At 39.6% G+C, this 19293-nt stretch overlaps 1 protein-coding gene across 1 annotated transcript in view; it reads right to left on the bottom strand.

Moving 5' to 3' along the window:
* Positions 1-9132: 9132 nt before the first annotated feature.
* CRYL1 (crystallin lambda 1) overlaps positions 9133-19293 on the bottom strand; it is a 179095-nt gene continuing 168934 nt past the window's right edge. Inside the window, 2 exon segments of the mRNA XM_020968784.2 lie at positions 9133-9840; positions 10303-10409. Of these exon segments, the coding sequence (XP_020824443.1) occupies positions 9727-9840; positions 10303-10409 (221 nt within the window). The 3' untranslated portion in view covers positions 9133-9726.

Genomic DNA, 19293 nt, shown 5'->3' with positions numbered 1-19293 from the left:
TCCAGTATCTTTGCCAAGAAAACCCATAATAATATTGATGTGCTATGGTGCACAGGATCACAAAGAGTGAGACACAACTCAACAACAACAACAGGGTGGGCATGAAAAGCAAAGGCTAGAAGGGATATATGGCAGACAAAGCTATATGGAGCTAAAAGCTAGCGTGGGTAGGATGTGGTACTTTATCTGAGCCCTGAAGGGGAGCCAGGGTTCCCAGAGGCAGAAGTGAGGAGGGAGAGCACTCCAAGCATAGAAGACAGCCTTTGCAAAGACATGGAGACAGAGGACACACATCCAACAGGTTTGGCTTGAATGAGGAACCCATGATGGCAGTAATGGGTAATCAGCCTAGAGACATAGGTTGGGGCCACTTTGTTAAGGGCCTGAAAACCCAGAGGCATTTTCATTTTATCCTTGAGGCAATAAGGAGACGCTGATGCTTCTGGAGCAAAAGAGTGGCACATATAGTTTAGGAATATTAATTTTGCAACTATACAGAAGGATTAAAGAAGGAAGAGGCAAGATGAAAAGAGACCAATCAGGAAGCTAACCCAGGAGAAAGGTGAGGAGGACTGGGTTAAGGATGTATGAGTAGAAATAAAGGTATGGATGCAAAAAAAAATGTTTCATTGTAGAATTGGCAACCAAGAATAAAGAATACAAACTTCTTTGAGCCTCAGTTTCTTTACCTGAAAGTTTACTTTGGTGCAGAGGTGTCATGTGGCCTCTTATAGCCCACAACACTCCTGAGTACACCAGAACAAGATTATATAAATTTATTTATTTTTAGTTTTCAACATGTACTTCCGCAAGTTTTTGAGTTCCAAATTTTCACCCCATCTCACCCCTCCCCCCATCCCAAGATGGCATGCATTCGGAATATCCCTTCCCCTAGTCTGTCCTCTCTTCTATCTCTCCCCCCTTCTCTTATCTCCTTCCCCTTCTATTCTCCTGTAGGGCAGGATAGATTTCTACACTCCATTTCCCACCAGAACCAGATTAAAATGTAATTAGGACATATTTAACAAAATAAATAAAATACAATAGAACATAGATAACATTATGTTTTAAAACTAAGTCAATAGGCAATCCATAGAGATCCTTATATATGGTTTAATGGCCTCCGGTTCCATTTGAGTTGGGCACCACAACTTTGGGGAATATGTGATTCCACCAGTGTGGATATTCCTTCTACCAAAGCAAATCTCAGTCCCTCCACAACTTCTTATCATGTTCAATTTCCGTCCATGTGTTCCTACAAATTGTCCAAACACACTGAAGGGTACCAGCGTACCAAATGGACCATCCATCTGTTGTTTTCCATTCTCTATATGCAATCTGCCTTGCAACACAGGTGCTGCCATAAAAACTAAAAACTTAGTGATTTTCTGGTTAGGCAGACTCAGAATCACATTTGTTTGGTTCTGATCCTGAATAAACAGTTCTGGACAGAGATCTTCTTTACCCTTTTTTCTAGTCCAATATGGCTTCTCCTCAGCCTGCTCCTCCCTCCCAGAAGGCCAGTCAAGCTCAAAGCTACCTGGACACTCTAGGCAGGATGTCCCAGGCCAAGTCCAAGATTTCTAAGACTTGGGGAATTCTGGAAATTCTGCCTGACTAGATGGAAGTAACTTCCTACCAACTTCCTAAGTCTTGAGTTTTCATGGCAGCACATATGGCAAAGCAGTTTACATACAAAATTGGCCTACTTTCTTCTCTGATAATAGATATCCATAATAATGCCATTTAGACCAGTGCTTCTTAAATGTGGGTCCTGACCCCATATGGGGTCACAAAAAATTTGGCAATGGTAAAAGGTTTCTGAATACACAATGACCAAAAATTAATTAAAAATCAAACACGTAATGAATCCAAGGTATTTCTTGCAGCACTTTCCTGTGTTGCATCATGACAACTTCATTGCAACCTTGGTTCTGAACATAAAGCATGCACACTTTGCACTGTGTATGTCCTCAGGCCATGTAGCGCCAACAACTGCTGCTGAAACCGAAAAGGGGTCCTGAGTGGAAAAAGTTTAAGAAGTCCTGATTTAGACAACTTCTTGCAAATGAGTTATTATTGGTAACGTGCTACAGCCTGCTTATACATATCATCTTCCTATTTCCCTTTGGGCTATTTCCAATTTAAATTCTTCTGAGATGGCAAAATCCCATGGTTTGAAGCCATATAGCATTACCTGGAGAATACTGGCATTAAAATGAAAGGTGGTAGGGAGGAGTTAGACAAATTCTGCTCAGCCCCAGAGGGCAGAGCTAGGGAGCTGTGGATTAAAGTTGCCAGGAATTATATATAAAGCACTTCACAGTTTCCCATATGTGATTTGGGCCCAATCTCCTTTTCCTCTTCTGGGTTCAATTCAGTGTCCATCAGCAGCATTTTTCCAAAATAAACTTACTTCTTCAACACTTCAATGGATGGATCAGCGGCCTCCCTGAGGTAGGAGGTATTCCTTCCATTGATGTAGACTGCAACCCATTCATACCTTCTCATCCTGTGCTACTCTTGTCCATTCCCCCTACCCCCCATAAATTTCTCACAGGGGGTTGACCCAGTGTGCTGGACTCAGTCAACAAACAACAAGGATTTATTAAGCATCTACTACTTCAGGCACTGGGCTAAGTGCTGGAGTTACAAGAAAGGCATCTACTACTTCAGGCACTGGGCTAAGTGCTGGAGTTACAAAGAAAGGCAAAAGACACTCCCTGCCCCGAAGGAACATCCTAATGAGAAAAACAATGAGCAACAGGCTACATACAAGCAAGATACGCACAAGATAAAATGGAAAATAATCAACCAAGGGAAGGTAGTAATAGTAAGAGAACTCAGCAGAGACTTCCTAAAGAAGGTGAGATTTTTAGCTGGGACTTGAAGAGTCCTTCCTCTAGAAGTTCTGACATTGTGTGAGCAGAATACACAGGCTATGAATTATTCTTCACTTTCACTTACTTTTATTTCAGTCACATACCTTTTGAATGGCACCCTCAAGATGCAATATGGTGTAACAGATAAAGAGTGTGGACTTGAAATTCAGAAGATCTGAGTTCAAATCCTGTCCCTATTTTGTTTTTGTATTTGTTTTTTTAACAAGTTTGCACTGATATCTTAGGTTGGTTTGTTTTTGTTTTTTACATTTTTGTTTGTTTTAAGTATTCCTCCTTCTCCCTCTCCCAGAGAACTGTCCTTATAATAAACAGTATTTTAAAGATGGAAAAAAGAAAAACAAATCAGCATAACTGGTCAATAACTTGAAAAGTCTGAGAATATGTTCAATATGCAACACTTGTGGACCTCCTTCCTCTGCAAAGTGGTGGGGTAGGAGCATCTTCTCATCTCTTTTTCAAGTCCTGCTTGTTTTTTATAATTTTGCTACGTTCCCTGTTGATTTTGGGGGGAATAGTTTTTCTTTGCATTTGCTTTGTTGTAGTGGTATATATTGTTTTCTTGGTTCTGCTCACTTCCCTTTGTATTAATTCGTGAACTTTCTCCACTTCCCTATATTCTTACATTTGTCATTACTTATAGCTCAGTAATATTGCATTCTATTCATGTACCACAATTTATTTAGCCATTCCCCAAGCAATGAACAATTATTTTGCTTTTGATTCTTTGCTAACACAAAAGATGCTGCTATAAATATCTGGTATATATGGGGACCTTCTTCTCAGTGGCTTCTTTGGGTATGAATGGAATGCTGAAATAGTGAGGACCCCTCAGTGTAGGATAAAAGCTGACCTGGCCCTATATTTCTCAGAAGCTGCCTCACTGAGAAAGCAGAGTGTCAGGAGCAGATCGGGTGACAGAGCCACATCCTGCTCCCCTGGATTCTATCCCTCCTCAGGCCCCCTCCCTAGTTGTTGAAGCAAACCATTCCTTGTTTCACGCCCTTTTCATCCTTGGTGATGGGGAGAAGTTTCCATGCTTAGACTGTGAGCTCTGAAGCCCAGACAATGGGAAGAAGAGCCAGTGGGTGAGCGGGGGTTCCGTTTTAGGGTCTATATAAACTTGCTCTGAGCTATATGCCCACACACTCCCTTGCTGGAGCCATCTTAAGGGACACAGGGTGTGTCCTTTCTCATAAGAAAGCAATAAAACTCCTTTTTGCCTTTCTTAAGAAAAGTCTCTGATTATTACAAGGGGCTTCATAAATACCCCACACAGGTATAAAGCTCTAAGGCCAATGTACTCTCTATGGATACTTTCATCACTTTACTTCCTGCCCAATATTTACTGTGTGATCCTTTAGGCAAGTCTTTAACTTTTCTTTACTTCAATTTCCTGTTCTGTAAAATGGGGATAATAATAACAGTACTTCTTATCTCGTGGGGGTCGTGGTGAGATTCAAGTGACAGAAAATCTTTATTTAAACTGTCTTCATTAATTTATATCTTTATTTAAAACTTCGGAAACTTTAAGGTACTATAGAAATATCAGCCAGTCTTATTCTTATTGGTCTTGTTATTATAATTCTTTATTATTAGTCTTTATCCTGCATAATTCTGCAAGGACAGCTAGGTGGCACAGTAGATAGAGTGCTGGCTCTGGTGTCAGGAAGACTCATCTTCCTGAGATCAAATTTGGCCTCAGATACTTTCTAGCTGTGTGACCCTGGACAAGTCACTTAATCTTGTTTGCCTCAGGTCATCATCTGTAAAATGAGCTAGAGAAGGAAATGGCAAATCACTCCAATATCTTTGCTAAGAAAACCCCAAATGGGGGGTCACAAAAAGTCGGACACGACTGAACAACAACAATGTAGCCTACTCACATCTCCCATGAGTTGCCCATTGGATGACCCATAACTTTAATTTTTTGGAAGTTGTGGTATTTCATGACTGGCTGCCATGCACTACATAGAAAGAATACAAATAGTAAACAGATGAGCCTTTGCTTCAGTGTTAAGCTTATGGTAATTAAAGACAAAGCACAGTTTCCTGAAGGCAAGCCAACTTACCCTCCTCTTCACCTCTGGTACCTGTGTATTGCTTTTTTGTACTGTCTATCTAAGAGATGTGTACTGCTAGACCACCTGCATCTTCAACCCAAGAAGACATATGTAGCTATAGACTAATTGTACTGGTTTTCTGTCTAGGTGGAAGACAGGGCAATACTCTTTTTTTTAACATATATTTGTTTTCCAGTTGTGCATCAACCTCTTTTACATTGTTATGAATTTCACTAATGAGAATTTATAGTGTAAATCAATACAATGCACTGTCTTCTAAAGATAGGAGCATTCTTCATCTGCAGAATGGAGATACTAATATGTCCTTACACTATCAACACCTCACATGTAAGCTGTGAAAATCAAATGAGATAATGTACATAACATTTTCGTAATCACACAAAGTCAACTTTTTTCATCTCCCTTTCATCTTGTAATAATTGAAATCTTCCATGTCAGGGGACAGAAAATTTTCTCATTTATAATCCATATGCAGATGACAGCCAAACAGGCTTTTTTTAGAGAAAGAAAAGCAAAGCATTTCAGCAGGGATCTTTTGTTTCAGATCTCAAATCAAACAAACACCAACACAGACAAAAAAACAAAGCCCAAGCTATATGGGAATGTTCCCACAAATACAAGCAAAGCTGAAAGGTTCATGAACTTAAACAAAAAGTCTAGAACAGTAGTTCTTAACCTTTGTGTGTCATGGACCTCTTTAGCAGGCTGGTGAAGCATTTGATCCCCATTTTAGAACCACGTTTTTAAGTGCATAAAATTAAACATACCAAATTACAAAAGGGACAAATTATAATGAAATATAGCAATAAAAATAATTTTTAAACAAACAAAAAACAAGTACATGGCCCCCAGATTAAGAAGCCTTGGACAAGTATCTCATTTGGGTTTAACCTTAGAACAAAAGCATCCTGATAGCAATAATATCTGTTAGGATTAATATCTGAAACCTCCCCATACTTCAAGTCAGAGCCATCAAACAGGCATGGTATTGTGGCCTTTAATACTCCTGAGTGTGGACCAGATTAAAATGTAATTGGAATATATTTAATGAAATAAATAAAAATACAATGGAACATAGATAATGTTAATACATGGTTTTCTAAGTTAATATGCAGATCCCAGGGATCTCTATGTAAGGTTTATTACTCCCTGTTTCTATCTGAGTTTGACACTGCTGTTCTAGGTTATCAGTTTTAGGATCTGTACTTATGGAAAAGTGAACAGTTGTGGCATTTAGGGGACATTCCTCATATCACCAGGGAGTTAGTGATAGAGCAAAAATGGATTTCACAGTGGGAGGTAGCATGGCACAGCGGATTTGGAGTTGGAGTACCTGTTTCAAATTCTGGCTCTACCATTTTGCTATCTTATATGACTTTGGGCAAATTTCTAGCCCTCAGTTCCTTCATCGGTAAAATATGAAGAGAGACTTTAATGTTCCTTCTGGTCATAAATCTTATGATCCTACAGATGAAGCAAGAGAGTTGGAGTTGCAAGACCCAAGTTCAAACACTGCCTGATACTAGCTGTAAAAAGAACAGCTTTATGTAACTTCAGTTCCTTCACTTGTAAAAGAGAGATAACAATCACTAGAGAACCTACTGCACAAGGTAGTTGCAAAGCTCAAGTGAGACAACATATGTAAAACATTTTACAAATTTTCATGTGCTATATAGATGTAAGTTATTATTATTATTTCTAGTTCACAGTTTCTCTGACCCAGGATACTGGCAGAGTTGGGGAAGAGAAGGGAATAGCATTTATTAAGCACCTACTATGTGCCAGGCAATATCTTAAGTGCTTTACAAATATTATTTCATTTGACACTCACAACAACCCTGGGAGGTAGGTGCGGTTATTGTCCCCCTTTTATAGTTGAGAGAAACTAAGGCAGGCAGAGGTTAAAAGACTTGCCCAGGGTCACACAATTAGAAAATGTCTGAGGCTGGATTTGAATTCAGGTCTTCCCAACTTGAGGCCTAGTTGTCTGTCCACGGTACCACCAGCTGCCTCAAGAGTTGCTCTCCAAAAAAAAAGCCTAGACATCATCTTTCAAGAAATTATCAAGGAAAACTGCCCTGATATTCTAGAACCAGAGGGTAAAATAGAAATTGAAAGAATCTACTGATCACCTCCTGAAAAAGCTCCCCAAAGGAAAACTCCTACAAATATTATAGCCAAATTCCAGAGTTCCCAGGTCAAGGAGAAAATATTGCAAGCAGCCAGAAAGAAATAATTCAAGTATTATGGAAACACAATCAGGATAACACAAGATTTAGCAGCTTCTACATTAAGGCACCAGAGGGCTTGGAATATAACATTCAGGAGGTCAGAGGAGATAGGATTACAAACAAGAATCACCTACCCAGAAAAACTCAGTATAATCCTTCAGGGGAAAAAATGGTCATTCAGTGAAATAGGGGACTTTCAAGCATTCCTGAGGAAAATACCAGAGCTGAATAGAAAATTTGACTTTCAAATACAAGACTCAAGTGAAACATGGAAGAGGTAAACAGGAAAGAGAAATCATAAGAGACTTATTAAGGTTGAACTGTTTACATTCCTGCATGGAAAGATGATATTTATAACTCATGAGACCTCTGTCAGTATTAGAGTAGTTGGAGTGAAAAAATTATACGTATACATAGATAGATAGATAGATAGATAGATAGATAGATAGATAGATAGATAGATAGATAGATAGATAGAGGGCACAGGTGAGTTGAAGATAACGGGGTGATATTTGGAGAATAAAATTAAGGAGTAAGAGAGGTAGGAGAAAAGAAGAGGTAGAATGGGGTAAATTATCTCACATAAATCAGACAAGAAAAGGTTTTTAGGGGCAGCTAGCTGGCGCAGTGGATAGAGCACCGGCCCTGGATTTGGGAGGACCTGAGTTCAAATCAGGACTCAGACACATAACACTTAACTAGCTGTGTGACCCTGGGCAAGTCACTTAACCCCATTGCCTAAAATAACAACAACAAAAAAAAAGAAAAGGCTTTTACAGTGAAGGGGAAACAGGGGAAGGTAAGAGGGAATGAGTGAACCTTATTCTCATCAGATTAGGCTTGAGGGAATTACATACACACTCAATTGGGTATGGAAATGTATTTTACCCTACAGGAAACAGGGAGGAAGGACACAAAAGAACAGGGAGATGATAGAGGGTTGGGTAGACTGGGGAAGGAGATAATCAGAAGCAAATACTTCTGAGGAGGGACAGGGTCAAAAGAGAGAATAGAATAAATGGGGGTCGGGATAGGATGAAGGGAAATATACTTAGTTTTCCACAACATGACTACTGTGGAAGTGTTTTGCATGACTACACATCCATAACCCTTATCGAGTTGCTTGCCTTCTCAAAGACGGTGGGTGGGGAGGGAGGAAGGGAGAAAATTTGGAACCCAAAGTTTTAAAAACAAAAGTTTAAAAAAATTGTTTTCACATGCAACTGGGAAATAAGATATACAGGAAATGGGGTATAGAAATCTATCCTGCCCTACAGGAAAATAGCAGAGGAAGTGGATAAGAGAAGGGGGGTGGGAAGATAGAAGGGAGGGCAGATTAGGGAAAGGGGTAGTCAGAATATATGCCATCTTGGGGTGGGGGGAGGGATGAGATGGGGAGAATATTTGGAACTCAAAATTTTGTGGAAGTGAATGTTGAAAATAAATTAATTAATAAGAAGAACCACAGACAAAAAAAAAGAATTAAAAAAAGTAAAACGAATAAAAAAAAAAGTTGCTCTCGACTCCATGCACTGTACTGTTTCTCATAATAGGCAACAATAACAGATAAATTAGCCCCCATGCCCCCTCTTTTTTTGGTGTGAACCTTTAATTTCATTACCATAGAGAATTCCTATTGAGGAAACTATCTCTTCCTATGAAAACTGGCAACCGTTGTGCAATTCGGAGCCTTAGAGACTTGCCCACAGCCACGTAGACAATGTCACAGATGGGACTTGAACCCTGGTCTTCCTGAGTCTGAGGCTGGTTCTTACTTGTTCTCTCCTGACAAAGGTATTTCTATTAAAATACCACCAACCAGCACAGGCCGTTTGGGGACTTTACACTAAGTATATGCATGAAAAGAGAATCCGGGCTAAGCACTGTCATTGACTGAAAGACTACTGATAAAATGAGTCACTTTATGGAAATCAGAAACTTTATTAAGAGTAACTCTTACAAAGTAAATGCACAGATAGTCACATGCAGTGCTTAGAAATGATTATATGGCATATTTAAGAATAAATGATTTGACACGAAAATATTTCAATATAAATCAAAGCATCATGAAGCTACAACAGAATCATGTGCAGTGCTACTATCCATAATCACAATAAAAACAAAAGGATTATGGATCTCATCAATGACTGTTTTTGTTTTAGGCAGCTACCTGCGATTGCCTCATCAGACTCCACGTTGTCTCCAGTGCCAGGACAAACAGCCCCGGAGGTTTCTTGGATTGTTCAATGCTCCTGGAAACACGCACCTATCCAGATCCGTGCTTCTGAGAACACCGAATGTGCATTCTCTACTAGCCCCCCTGCGGTGTTTGCCAAAGCTTATCAAATCAAGGAGTGAGTTCTGGTGCTAAATGGGGAGGAGTCTTCTCTGGTGCTAAAGGGCACTGAGGGTTTTCATTGGTTTAAAGCAATCAGATTAGACATTTCTATGATTACGCCCCAGAAAGTGCTTGCCACGTGAGGCACGCCAGCAGTGTTATCAGGAGAAGCTTCACTCAGCCTCCATTTGGCTTTTCAGCTTGGCCAGCTTCATGAGGCATTCATCTCGCCATTGCCTCCTGGCACCCAGGTGTGCTGGATCAGCAGGAACACGGGCACACATCGCCTGTGATAAAGAAAAAGGGAGATCTGGTGAGGTGGTGCTCAGAGGGAGAGGTTGGTGCTACTCTCTTGGCTCACCTTTATGTCAACCATGACTTTCCCATTTCCCAGGCAGCACAGGAGATGGGAATGTTAATCTTAGTATGGGGCTTCCCAGTTACTGAGAGGATGCCACCTGAACAAGTCATAAATTACCGAGGGAAATGGCGTTCATTACCGATGCTGCTTTTGAGCTCTTGAGACCTCTCACGGGTCCTGGAGGCTCTGGTAAGGCTTGTGTGCTCACTGTCCCTGCAAATACCTAATCAGAAGGCAAAAACTACACCAGAATTCTGTATAAAGGTGGTATGAGAGAGGGAAAGCAGAAGGATAAAATGTGAAAGGGCTTCAAATGTCTAAAGCTCTAAATTGCAGAGGAAGAACTAATCTGAATTGGTGGAGGGAATTTCCACACCAGAATACGTACCTGATGAACATTTTCTAAAGTTGCTCCACAAAAGTCTGGAACCGGCCCAAAAGATTTTAGGACACGCTTCATGCCTTCACTATATCGTTCACAATAGTTTGACATGCCTGAAATGATGACAATATAAATATCACTTAACAGTGAAGGTCCTCAATCATGAAAACTTTGTTTTTAATTAATAGGCTTGACTTTGAAGGGAAATCAGATCTAGCCTCTCCTCATTAAGCTCAGCAGTGGCTAGGCTAGAATGAGGAAAATTACCAGGTGAAGCTCTTTTTCTTTTCTGAATTCAGGTCGTGAAATGGGGGGGGGGGGAGGCGGGGACTATGTGACTCTTCAAGTCCAACATCTTATCATGACCACCAATTAACCTATGAAGGAAGCTACCAGCCACACAAACCCTAAGGTAGATCATTGAACTGCCTCCTTAAACAATGGAACATAAAACAAAGGTGAGATTACATTGAATAGATTTTCTAAGAACTTTATTGGTGCAAGCTCAATCAAGGAAAGAAATAGACCCAGGCAAGAAGAGAGACATTTTTTTGTTGGAATCTTCCCACTTTCTGAAGTCTTCTTTCTCCTCTAATAAGATCTTTTGGCATAGTAACCATTGTGTCTTCACTGGCCCTGGTCCCAGCCAAGTCTCCCAGGTACGCAGACAACTAACTTTCCTTAGCAAAACTCTTTTCCCTCTAAATCCAAATGAATACCCAATGTGGAAGGAATGTAAAGCAACTGGTTATAAGAGCTTCTGATAGCCAAGTTTACAATTGTTAAGAAATGTTATTTTATGTAAACCTCTCTGGCCCAAGAAGAGGTTAGGAAAATTCAAAGATGGAGATTCCCCAGTAATGATTTTTGAATTACAGATGATATTTCTATGATGAGAAGCAACATGCCATAATGGATGCCTTGGGATCATGAAGGCCTGGGTTTAAGTCTTGCCTTTGACACATGCTGGCCTTGAGCCTGGGCATATTTCTGCATCCAGGCAACCTTCTAAGGCCACAAGTTGCAGTCAGGGAGTTTCCACACTAGAAATTCCTCACACTGATAAAATCACAGATTTGGACTCCTCTTCCTCTCCAAATACTCCATTTAAGCAGGGGGCTCAGAAGAGATCCTCATTTCCCACCTGATTGCACTACTTCAGAACTACTCTGACTTCTCTACCATCTTCTGGGAAGCTCATAATTGGGAAACCTCACCCTCCTTAAGATCTAATAAACTTTGGTGCTCATACTTCATCACCTTCCCAGATCCCCTTCAGTTCCTTTTGTGTTGTCTTTCTCCCATTAGATTAGAAGCTCCCTGAGGGCAGGAATTGCCCTTCTTTTTTCTTTTTGTATCTGTATATATGAATTATAAGACAATAATCACAGATGTTAGAGCTGGCCTTTTCTAGTTCATTTGCCTCATTTTACACTGGGTTTTCAACCAAGCTCATTTCCTTACACGTCCAAACCTATGCCCTTCCCAAAGGGCATTCTAAATCTGTCATTCTTTCTACTCTAACATTTTGTGTGTGTGTGTGTGTGTGTGTGTGTCATCAAAGCCAAGATCATCACTCAGAATCCTGATATGCCAGAAAAGTCGCCCTACTTCCCCCTGTTGTGAGTGCAACATTATTGTCCTAACACGCTCTGTCTGTCCCCATGAGTTCCTCCCTCACATTCCATTGTCCATTCCTCTCTGGGAGGCAGCTACAAATGTTATTCCACTCACTTTCTAGGAGGAAGGAGGAAGGTGAGGTTGAGCCAGATGAGAGTTTGCTTGGAAACCCAACCCACTCAGAGGCAGATCCTGGGTTTCACTTTTTTTTTTCCTTTAAAAAAAGAAACTGAAGTCCCTAAATCTGTGCATGGAGCTAGTCTTCCTCCTCTTCCTCTTGCTGCTGCTGCTATACCTTTGGCCCATTTTCAATGTACCTGAAGCCACAAAAACTCAGCAGTATGTGCTTTTAATTGGGCAGTGAGTAAGGTGGCCATAGAGGAGGAAAAGGAAAGGATGGGATACCAGAAAACCTCATTCCGGTGATCACCCACACATCAAAAATGCTAGAATAAGTCATTTACAATTAAACTGAATCAGTCCTTTGGCTCTGAAGCTCAACTTTTTTTTTTCCTTAAAGAAAACAGAAACCCAAACCATCTTCTTCAGTGCTCAGTTCATATTTGCTCCATATTACAGGACTTGATCATAAACTCACTAAATTTCATTTCACTTTGCCTCCAGGACACTTTTCTTATATTCTCTTATGCTAAAACAGTATCTATTTCCCCACTCAGAAATGTTTTTTTTTAATGTGAAAGCCAAGTATAATAGAACTATAGGATTTGGAACTGGAAAGGAGCTTAGTGCAACTTTACTCCCCATTATTTTACAGACAAAGAAAGTGAGACACAGATTAAGTGAATTGCTTAAGATCCTACAAGTAGTAAATAGCAGAGTCTGGATTTGAACCCAGAGACCTTGATTCCAAATTCTTCAAGTTCTTCTAGTGGTTAAATATTATAAAACTTTTTTTAAAATTCTGTTTATCTATTATAAGTGACCTCAACAGTACTGAACTTGGAAACTTTTTTTCTTCCTTTTGTTGTTCAGTTGTTTTTCAGTTGTGTCCAACTCTTTGTGACCCCATTTGGGGTTTTCTTGGCAAAGATACTGGAGTAGATTGCCATTTCCTTCTCCAGCTCATTTGACAGATAAGGAAACTGAGGGAAACAGGGTTAAGTGACTTCCCCCCGGGTTATACCACTAGTAAGTGTCTGAGGCCAGATTTGAACTCTTCCTTTAGTCCCCAGGATATATGCTGAATAGCTCTCTTTAAACTTGCTAAATGATGTTACCTCCGGGTTTTAGTTTATTCCAGAAAAAAAAAAAGCCTTCCTTGTTTAATGATTTTTAAAAGAGTAATAAGTAAGAGGATTGCATTTGCCAAATAAGCACTACAGGAAACCCAAGCTGGTTATGTTTGATTCCTGTAACTTTAACAAGAATAAAAGAATCAGGAAGTGGTTCTGCATATTTGTGAAGAGGGGGCACAGGCTCCACGGTCACACAATTAGAAGGCAAACACAGTACTAAACTTAGCCAACATCCAGAAGAGAGAATGCAGAACAGCTTCTCCTTGCTGAGGGAGAGGTTAGCATTCTGCTAGATCCTACTCCTGTACCACCTTTCATCTGTAGGTATCTTCACCTGCCCCAAATCAATGCTCCATCACAAGCACTGAATCTGGAGTCACATGAGACCTGGTTTCAAACCCCGCTTTGCTATTAGTGAGTCTGCTAGAGTAAGTCATGTCCCTTCTCCAGATGGACCTCAGTTTTCTCATCTTATTAAAAAGAGGTGATTGTAGTAGATGATCTCAAGGGTCCTTCTAGTTCTACTATTAAACATGATGATGTCCTTAGGGGAAAGGGCACAGGAAAGGTGCACCTAAATTTCCCAGGGATTTGTTTTAACAAATACTTTGAATGTGATAAAAATAGGACAACTTAATTTAACTGCTTTAAAAAAAATTTTTTTTTAAACCCACTTATTACTTCAAGTAGAACTAAGAACAGTGAAACCTTTTATTTACTGTACAGTACAACTTATATTTTCCTTCAATTCCTACCTTTAAATTCTCCATTATACAAACATTTCCCACAATGTGGGTTCAAGAAGTACTTGGTAAATAATTTTGTTTTCTGTGAAATGAGCAGACTGACACTGTTTCTTGAGAAGTTGCTAAGGAGTTCATCTACTTTCTTTAGTGACTTATCCCTCTTCTCTGTAGCCTCCATAAATGTTAGTAAGCCTTAAGCATCTTTAAGGATTCCACTAGGATAGAGTGCTGGGACTGAAGGCAGGGAGACTTATTTTTATGAGTTCAAATTTGGCCTCAGACACTTACTAGTCATGTGACCCTGGGCAAGTCATTTAACCCTGTTTGCCTCAGTTTCCTCATCTGTAAAATGAACTGGAGAAGGAAATGGCAACCCAAACAACAACAATAGGTGCTGATAATTAAGCTAATACTGAGGGAGGAGCTTAAACAAATTGTGCCTTTAAAAGACTTTCTTGGTTGCCCAGAATGAAGAAAGTGCAAAGTATTATTGGATCACAGAACTGGACGTGGCAGGGTCCTCATCTAGTGCAACCCTCTTCATTTTTAGAGGTAAGGAAACTATGACCAGGAGTCACTAGCTCAAGGTCACCCGGTTAAACACCTGGCAAATGTAGGATTCTAAACAAGGACCTTCCTGGTCCTGTACCACACTGCCTGTACCAAAGTCTACTCCATGTTTATGATTTATTATTACTATTTATATTAAAATACAACAAATAATATTTTATTACTACCTAGCAATTTTATTGCTATCACTTTAAATTTAATATTCATTAAATATAATAGAAGTTCACAGGTTTTATGTACAATCCGCTTTTTATATTCTTCTCTGCATACCGAAATGTTCATATTTGTCGATCTTTTTAAGTTCATGATAAAAGAATTGCAATTTTTAAAAAATTTTTTAAAAGATAGATTCAATAGACATGAAGATCCTACTCTGATCTCCATCATTCTGGACCAGCTACAAGGCCTCCAGATCCATTAGGGTAAGAAGTGAAAAGACAGTTGCCAGGCCTATTCATTCAAGATGCTAAACCTTTCCATTTGTGAATTTTTAATTTAATTTGTATTAAAACCTTTTGTTTTCATTTCACCTTTATTCCCAGACATCTCCCTCGCTGCTCCCTTACCCACTGATCAATCCCTTGGACAAAGAAAGGGGAAAAGTTAAGAGAAACTAACAATTACATCAGTTGAATCTGACAATATACAATATTCCAAAACACTACTACAGGTGGGGAACCTGAGGCCTCGGGGCTGTACATGGCCCTCAAGGTCTTCAAGTGCAGCCCACTGACTGATGCAGCCAATGGGCTGCGCTTGTGGACCTAGAGGGCCACATGTGGCCTCGAGGCCATAGGTTCCTCACCCGTGTGCCTAGTCCCTCATCCCTCCAAAGAAGGGAGAAAGATGGATTTTCTTTTCTCCTCTTGTGGGCCAAGTTTCCAGAGTACAGTTCCATTTTGTTGCTGTTGCTCTTTCTATTTACGTTACTGAACTTACTGTGTCTAAGGTTCTCCAGGGTCTGCTCACTTCACTCTTAATTAATTCACCTAAGTCTTTCCATGCTTTCCTGACTTCCCTATAGTCAAAGTTTCTTATAGTGCAGTAATATTCCTCTGCATTCATAACATTCCACTATATTCCACAATTTGTTTTAGGGGCTAGGTGCCCAAGGAAGGCACTTATTTATTTATATCTCATAAATGAGTTGATAGATTCAGGGAAACCTAGGAAGATTTATGTAAAATGCTGCAGAGTGAACAGAGCTAGGAGAAAATCTATGCAATGACTACAGCATTGTAAAGGAAAACAATTTTGAAACACTTAAAAACTCTGATCAATTCACTGACCAGCCACAACTCCAAAAGACTGATGGTGATGGTAAAAAAAAAAAAACTGATGATGATGTAGCATTTTTCCTCCCACTTCTAGACATGCAAAATGAGATGTACATTTTTTAGCCACGGTCAATATGTGGATGTTTTGTTGACTATACTTGTTACAAGGGAGGGCTTTTCTTTGGAGGAAGGAGATCATGGCGTATGGAGAAAAAGGGGAGTAATAATAGTGATGCCAAAAGAAAAGAGCCTCAATTAAACATTTTTAAAACATAGAAAAGGGAAGAAGGAATTTCAGAAGGAAACAAAGCCAAGCAGGGCAGGGGTGGAATTACCATGTTAAATATAACATACATTATATGTGTGTGGATAGATAGGTAAATAGACAGACAGATAAATAGATAAACAAGGTATATATAATAGAGACACAGTTTCATATACCAGCCTCTTTTTCTGGTCTTTGTATATTGAAATGTTCATGTTTATTGATGCTTACCAGATTGATAATAATAAAGAAAACATATATACATAAATATTCATACATATATATTATACATACACACACATATGAGTAGTAAGCTAAATCCTCTTCATCATGGCCAAGAAAGACAATGAGCTCATAAGCCACAATAAAAGAGTCAGTGTCTAAGGTATGGGAGGTGATGGTTTTCCTGTATTCTGTCTTGGTCAAGACATTTGAAATGCTGTAATCAGTTACATAGCCTCTTTTAAGAAGGAAACTGACAAATAATAGAGCTATCAAGAGGAGGGCAATGAGGAAGGTGAGGAGCCTCCATCCCAAACACTTGGAGGATGAGTTAAAGGAACTATGAGTGTATACCCTAAGAAAGAGAAGACTCAGAACATGGAATAGTGCCTGGTACATAGTAGGGCTTAATATTTGTTGACTGATTGATTAACATGATAACTGTTAGCTGCCTTCAAGAATCTAAAGGGCTTTCATGTGAAAGAGGGATTTGATTTGCTCTGATTGGTCCCAGAAGGATGAACAGTGAGTAAAAGATGCAGTGAGGTGCAGTAAGGTGGATTTCAGCTTGATATAAAAATATTCTAACAATTACAATTTTTCCAAAAGTGGAATGGGCTGCTTTGGGAGATAAAGGTTTCGTCTTACAGTGAAGGTTCAATGACTACTTATGAGGCATGTTGTAAAAGGAACACATTCAAAGAGGAGTTAGATTAAATTGTCTCTAAGGTCCCTTTTGGGCAGCTAGGTGGTGCCGTGGATAGAATGCCAGGTCTGGAGTCAAGAAGACTCATCTTCCTGAGTTCAAGTCTAGCCTCAGACACTTACTAGCTGTGTGACCCTGGGCAAGTCACTTAACCCTGTTTGCCTCAGTTTCCTCATCTGAAAAATTAGCTCGAGAAGGAAAAGGCAAACCACTCCAGTATATCTGCCAAGAAAACCCCAAATAGGGTCATGAAGAGTTGCATATGACTGAAAACAACTGATCAACAACAAGATCCCTTCCAAATTTGCTATTCTGTGATAAAATAATAATGGCTAGTATTTACATACTATTTTACAAAGTGTTTTCTTTTGTACAGCCCTATAAGGCAGATAATACAACATAGCTGGTAAGTATCAAGTTTGGGTTGTTGTTGTTACTGAGTCGGTTCAGCTTACCTTACAGATGAGGAAACTGAGGCAAACAAGGTTAAGTGACAGGCTCAAAGAAAAATCATATAGATTGTAAATAAAGATTTACTGAAAAATCCCAGGGGAACTTGGGATTCCGTGGCAGTTGTAGGCACATGGTACAAAGGCTCTGGACAGGAACAGTCATATGGTCATGCCAAATTAAGGAGTCTGATATTCCAAACCAACCTGGATTTCCCAAGGCTTAGTCCCAATTTGAATGAACCTTTCCGGTTTTAAGAGACAAGTTTTCACAAAGCTTGCTGATAAAGATCAAAGGCAAAGGGCTCCAGAACTCAGTTCTCCAAGTGACAAGATCTCATTCTTTTTGGGAGTGCCTAAGTCCTAGCTGCAGGGGTCAGTTGCCTGGGGGTGAATGAGTGAACAGTTCAGCCAGAAAATGAACTAAGGCCTATCAGGCAGAGCCAAGGCTCAATCAACTGGCCTCTTTATCTAAAATGAATAACACTTTCATATAAATAAATCAAACCCATCTACTGGGTAATTCATAATTATAACCACCAAATCTATATATGAGAAGGGAAATTTCCCAGTAAAGCACAAGGAATAAGCAGATACTCTTATATATACATATATATGGTGACTTCTAACTACTGCTAAATTCAGGGACCATATAAACAGATAATAGAATTTACAGAAACCCAGTCACCAATCTTCTTTCTTTTAAGAAGACTGTATTCTCCCCAACTCCAGAGTGAATGCTGCTTTCTTTATTCATTTCTAAAACAAAAAGTTCACAAAAGGAGGAGAATCCAAACAGATATAGGTTCTAGATATTGCACAATGGCGCCCAACTCGAGTTGGTCTCGGAGTAAGATTCTACTGGGAGCAGAGCAGTACTCTGACCTGGAAACTCACTTGATATTTTCCCCAAAAATATTTTTATGACTTTAAAAAAAAAAGAAAATGAAATGCAAAAAAATCAGGTGGTCTCAGCCATATTCAGAGTTAAGAGACTATAAGAAATTGATTCAAATTTATAAGAATGAGGCATTCCTCAACTGATAAACGGATGAAGAATATGAACACACTGATCTCAAGGGAAGAAACTAAAACTATTTAGTCATATGAAAGAAATGCTCAAAATCATCAATAATCAGAGAAAGCAAATTAAAACAACTTTAGGATTCTCCCTTATATCCATCAGATTCTCAAAGTAGACAAAAAAAGTGACAAGTGTTGCCAGGGATGTGGGCAAACATTCATGTCAATGCCCTGTTGGCAGAGTTGTGAATTGGTCCAGCCATTCTGAAAAGCAAATTATTAAACTCTGCGTATCTTTTGACCCAGTGATGCATTATTGCAATTCTATCCCAGAGATCAGTGAAAGAAGAAAAAGTCCTCTCTTTTTGTGGTGGCAAAGAATAGAAACTAAAGGGGTCCCCAACAAATGGTTGAACAAATTATGACATGAGAGTTAACATTAGGTCTGATGACAGAAAGGTTTGTGTTGAGGTAACACCACTTAACATGTGATGTTCTTGGGGCAGCTAGGTGGCTCAGTGGACAGAGTGCCGGCCCTGAAGTCAGGAGGACCTGGGTTCAAATCTGACCTCAGACCAAACACTTGACACTTACTAGCTGTGTGACCCTGGGGCAAGTCACTTAACCCCAATTGCCTAAAAACCAAAACCAAAAAAATAAAACCCAAATATGTGATGTTCTTATGAAGACCCTGGCTGTTTGGCCTTGAGATCCAGGCCTTAGCTTCCTTCTCTGCCTGGGGTCAATGAGTCACTAATACAGCCAGAAAATGAACTAAGACCTCCTAATTCAGGCAAGGCCAAGGCTCAATCAACTGGCCTCTTTATATAAAATGAACAGTACTTTTATATAAAAGAATCAAA

Source organism: Phascolarctos cinereus, unplaced genomic scaffold (genome assembly GCF_003287225.1).
Source record: "Phascolarctos cinereus isolate Bilbo 61053 unplaced genomic scaffold, phaCin_HiC Scaffold_726;HRSCAF=1367, whole genome shotgun sequence".
NCBI lineage: Eukaryota > Metazoa > Chordata > Mammalia > Diprotodontia > Phascolarctidae > Phascolarctos > Phascolarctos cinereus.
The sequence above is the reverse complement of the archived record's forward strand: the minus strand, read 5'-3'. Positions and strand labels throughout refer to the sequence as shown.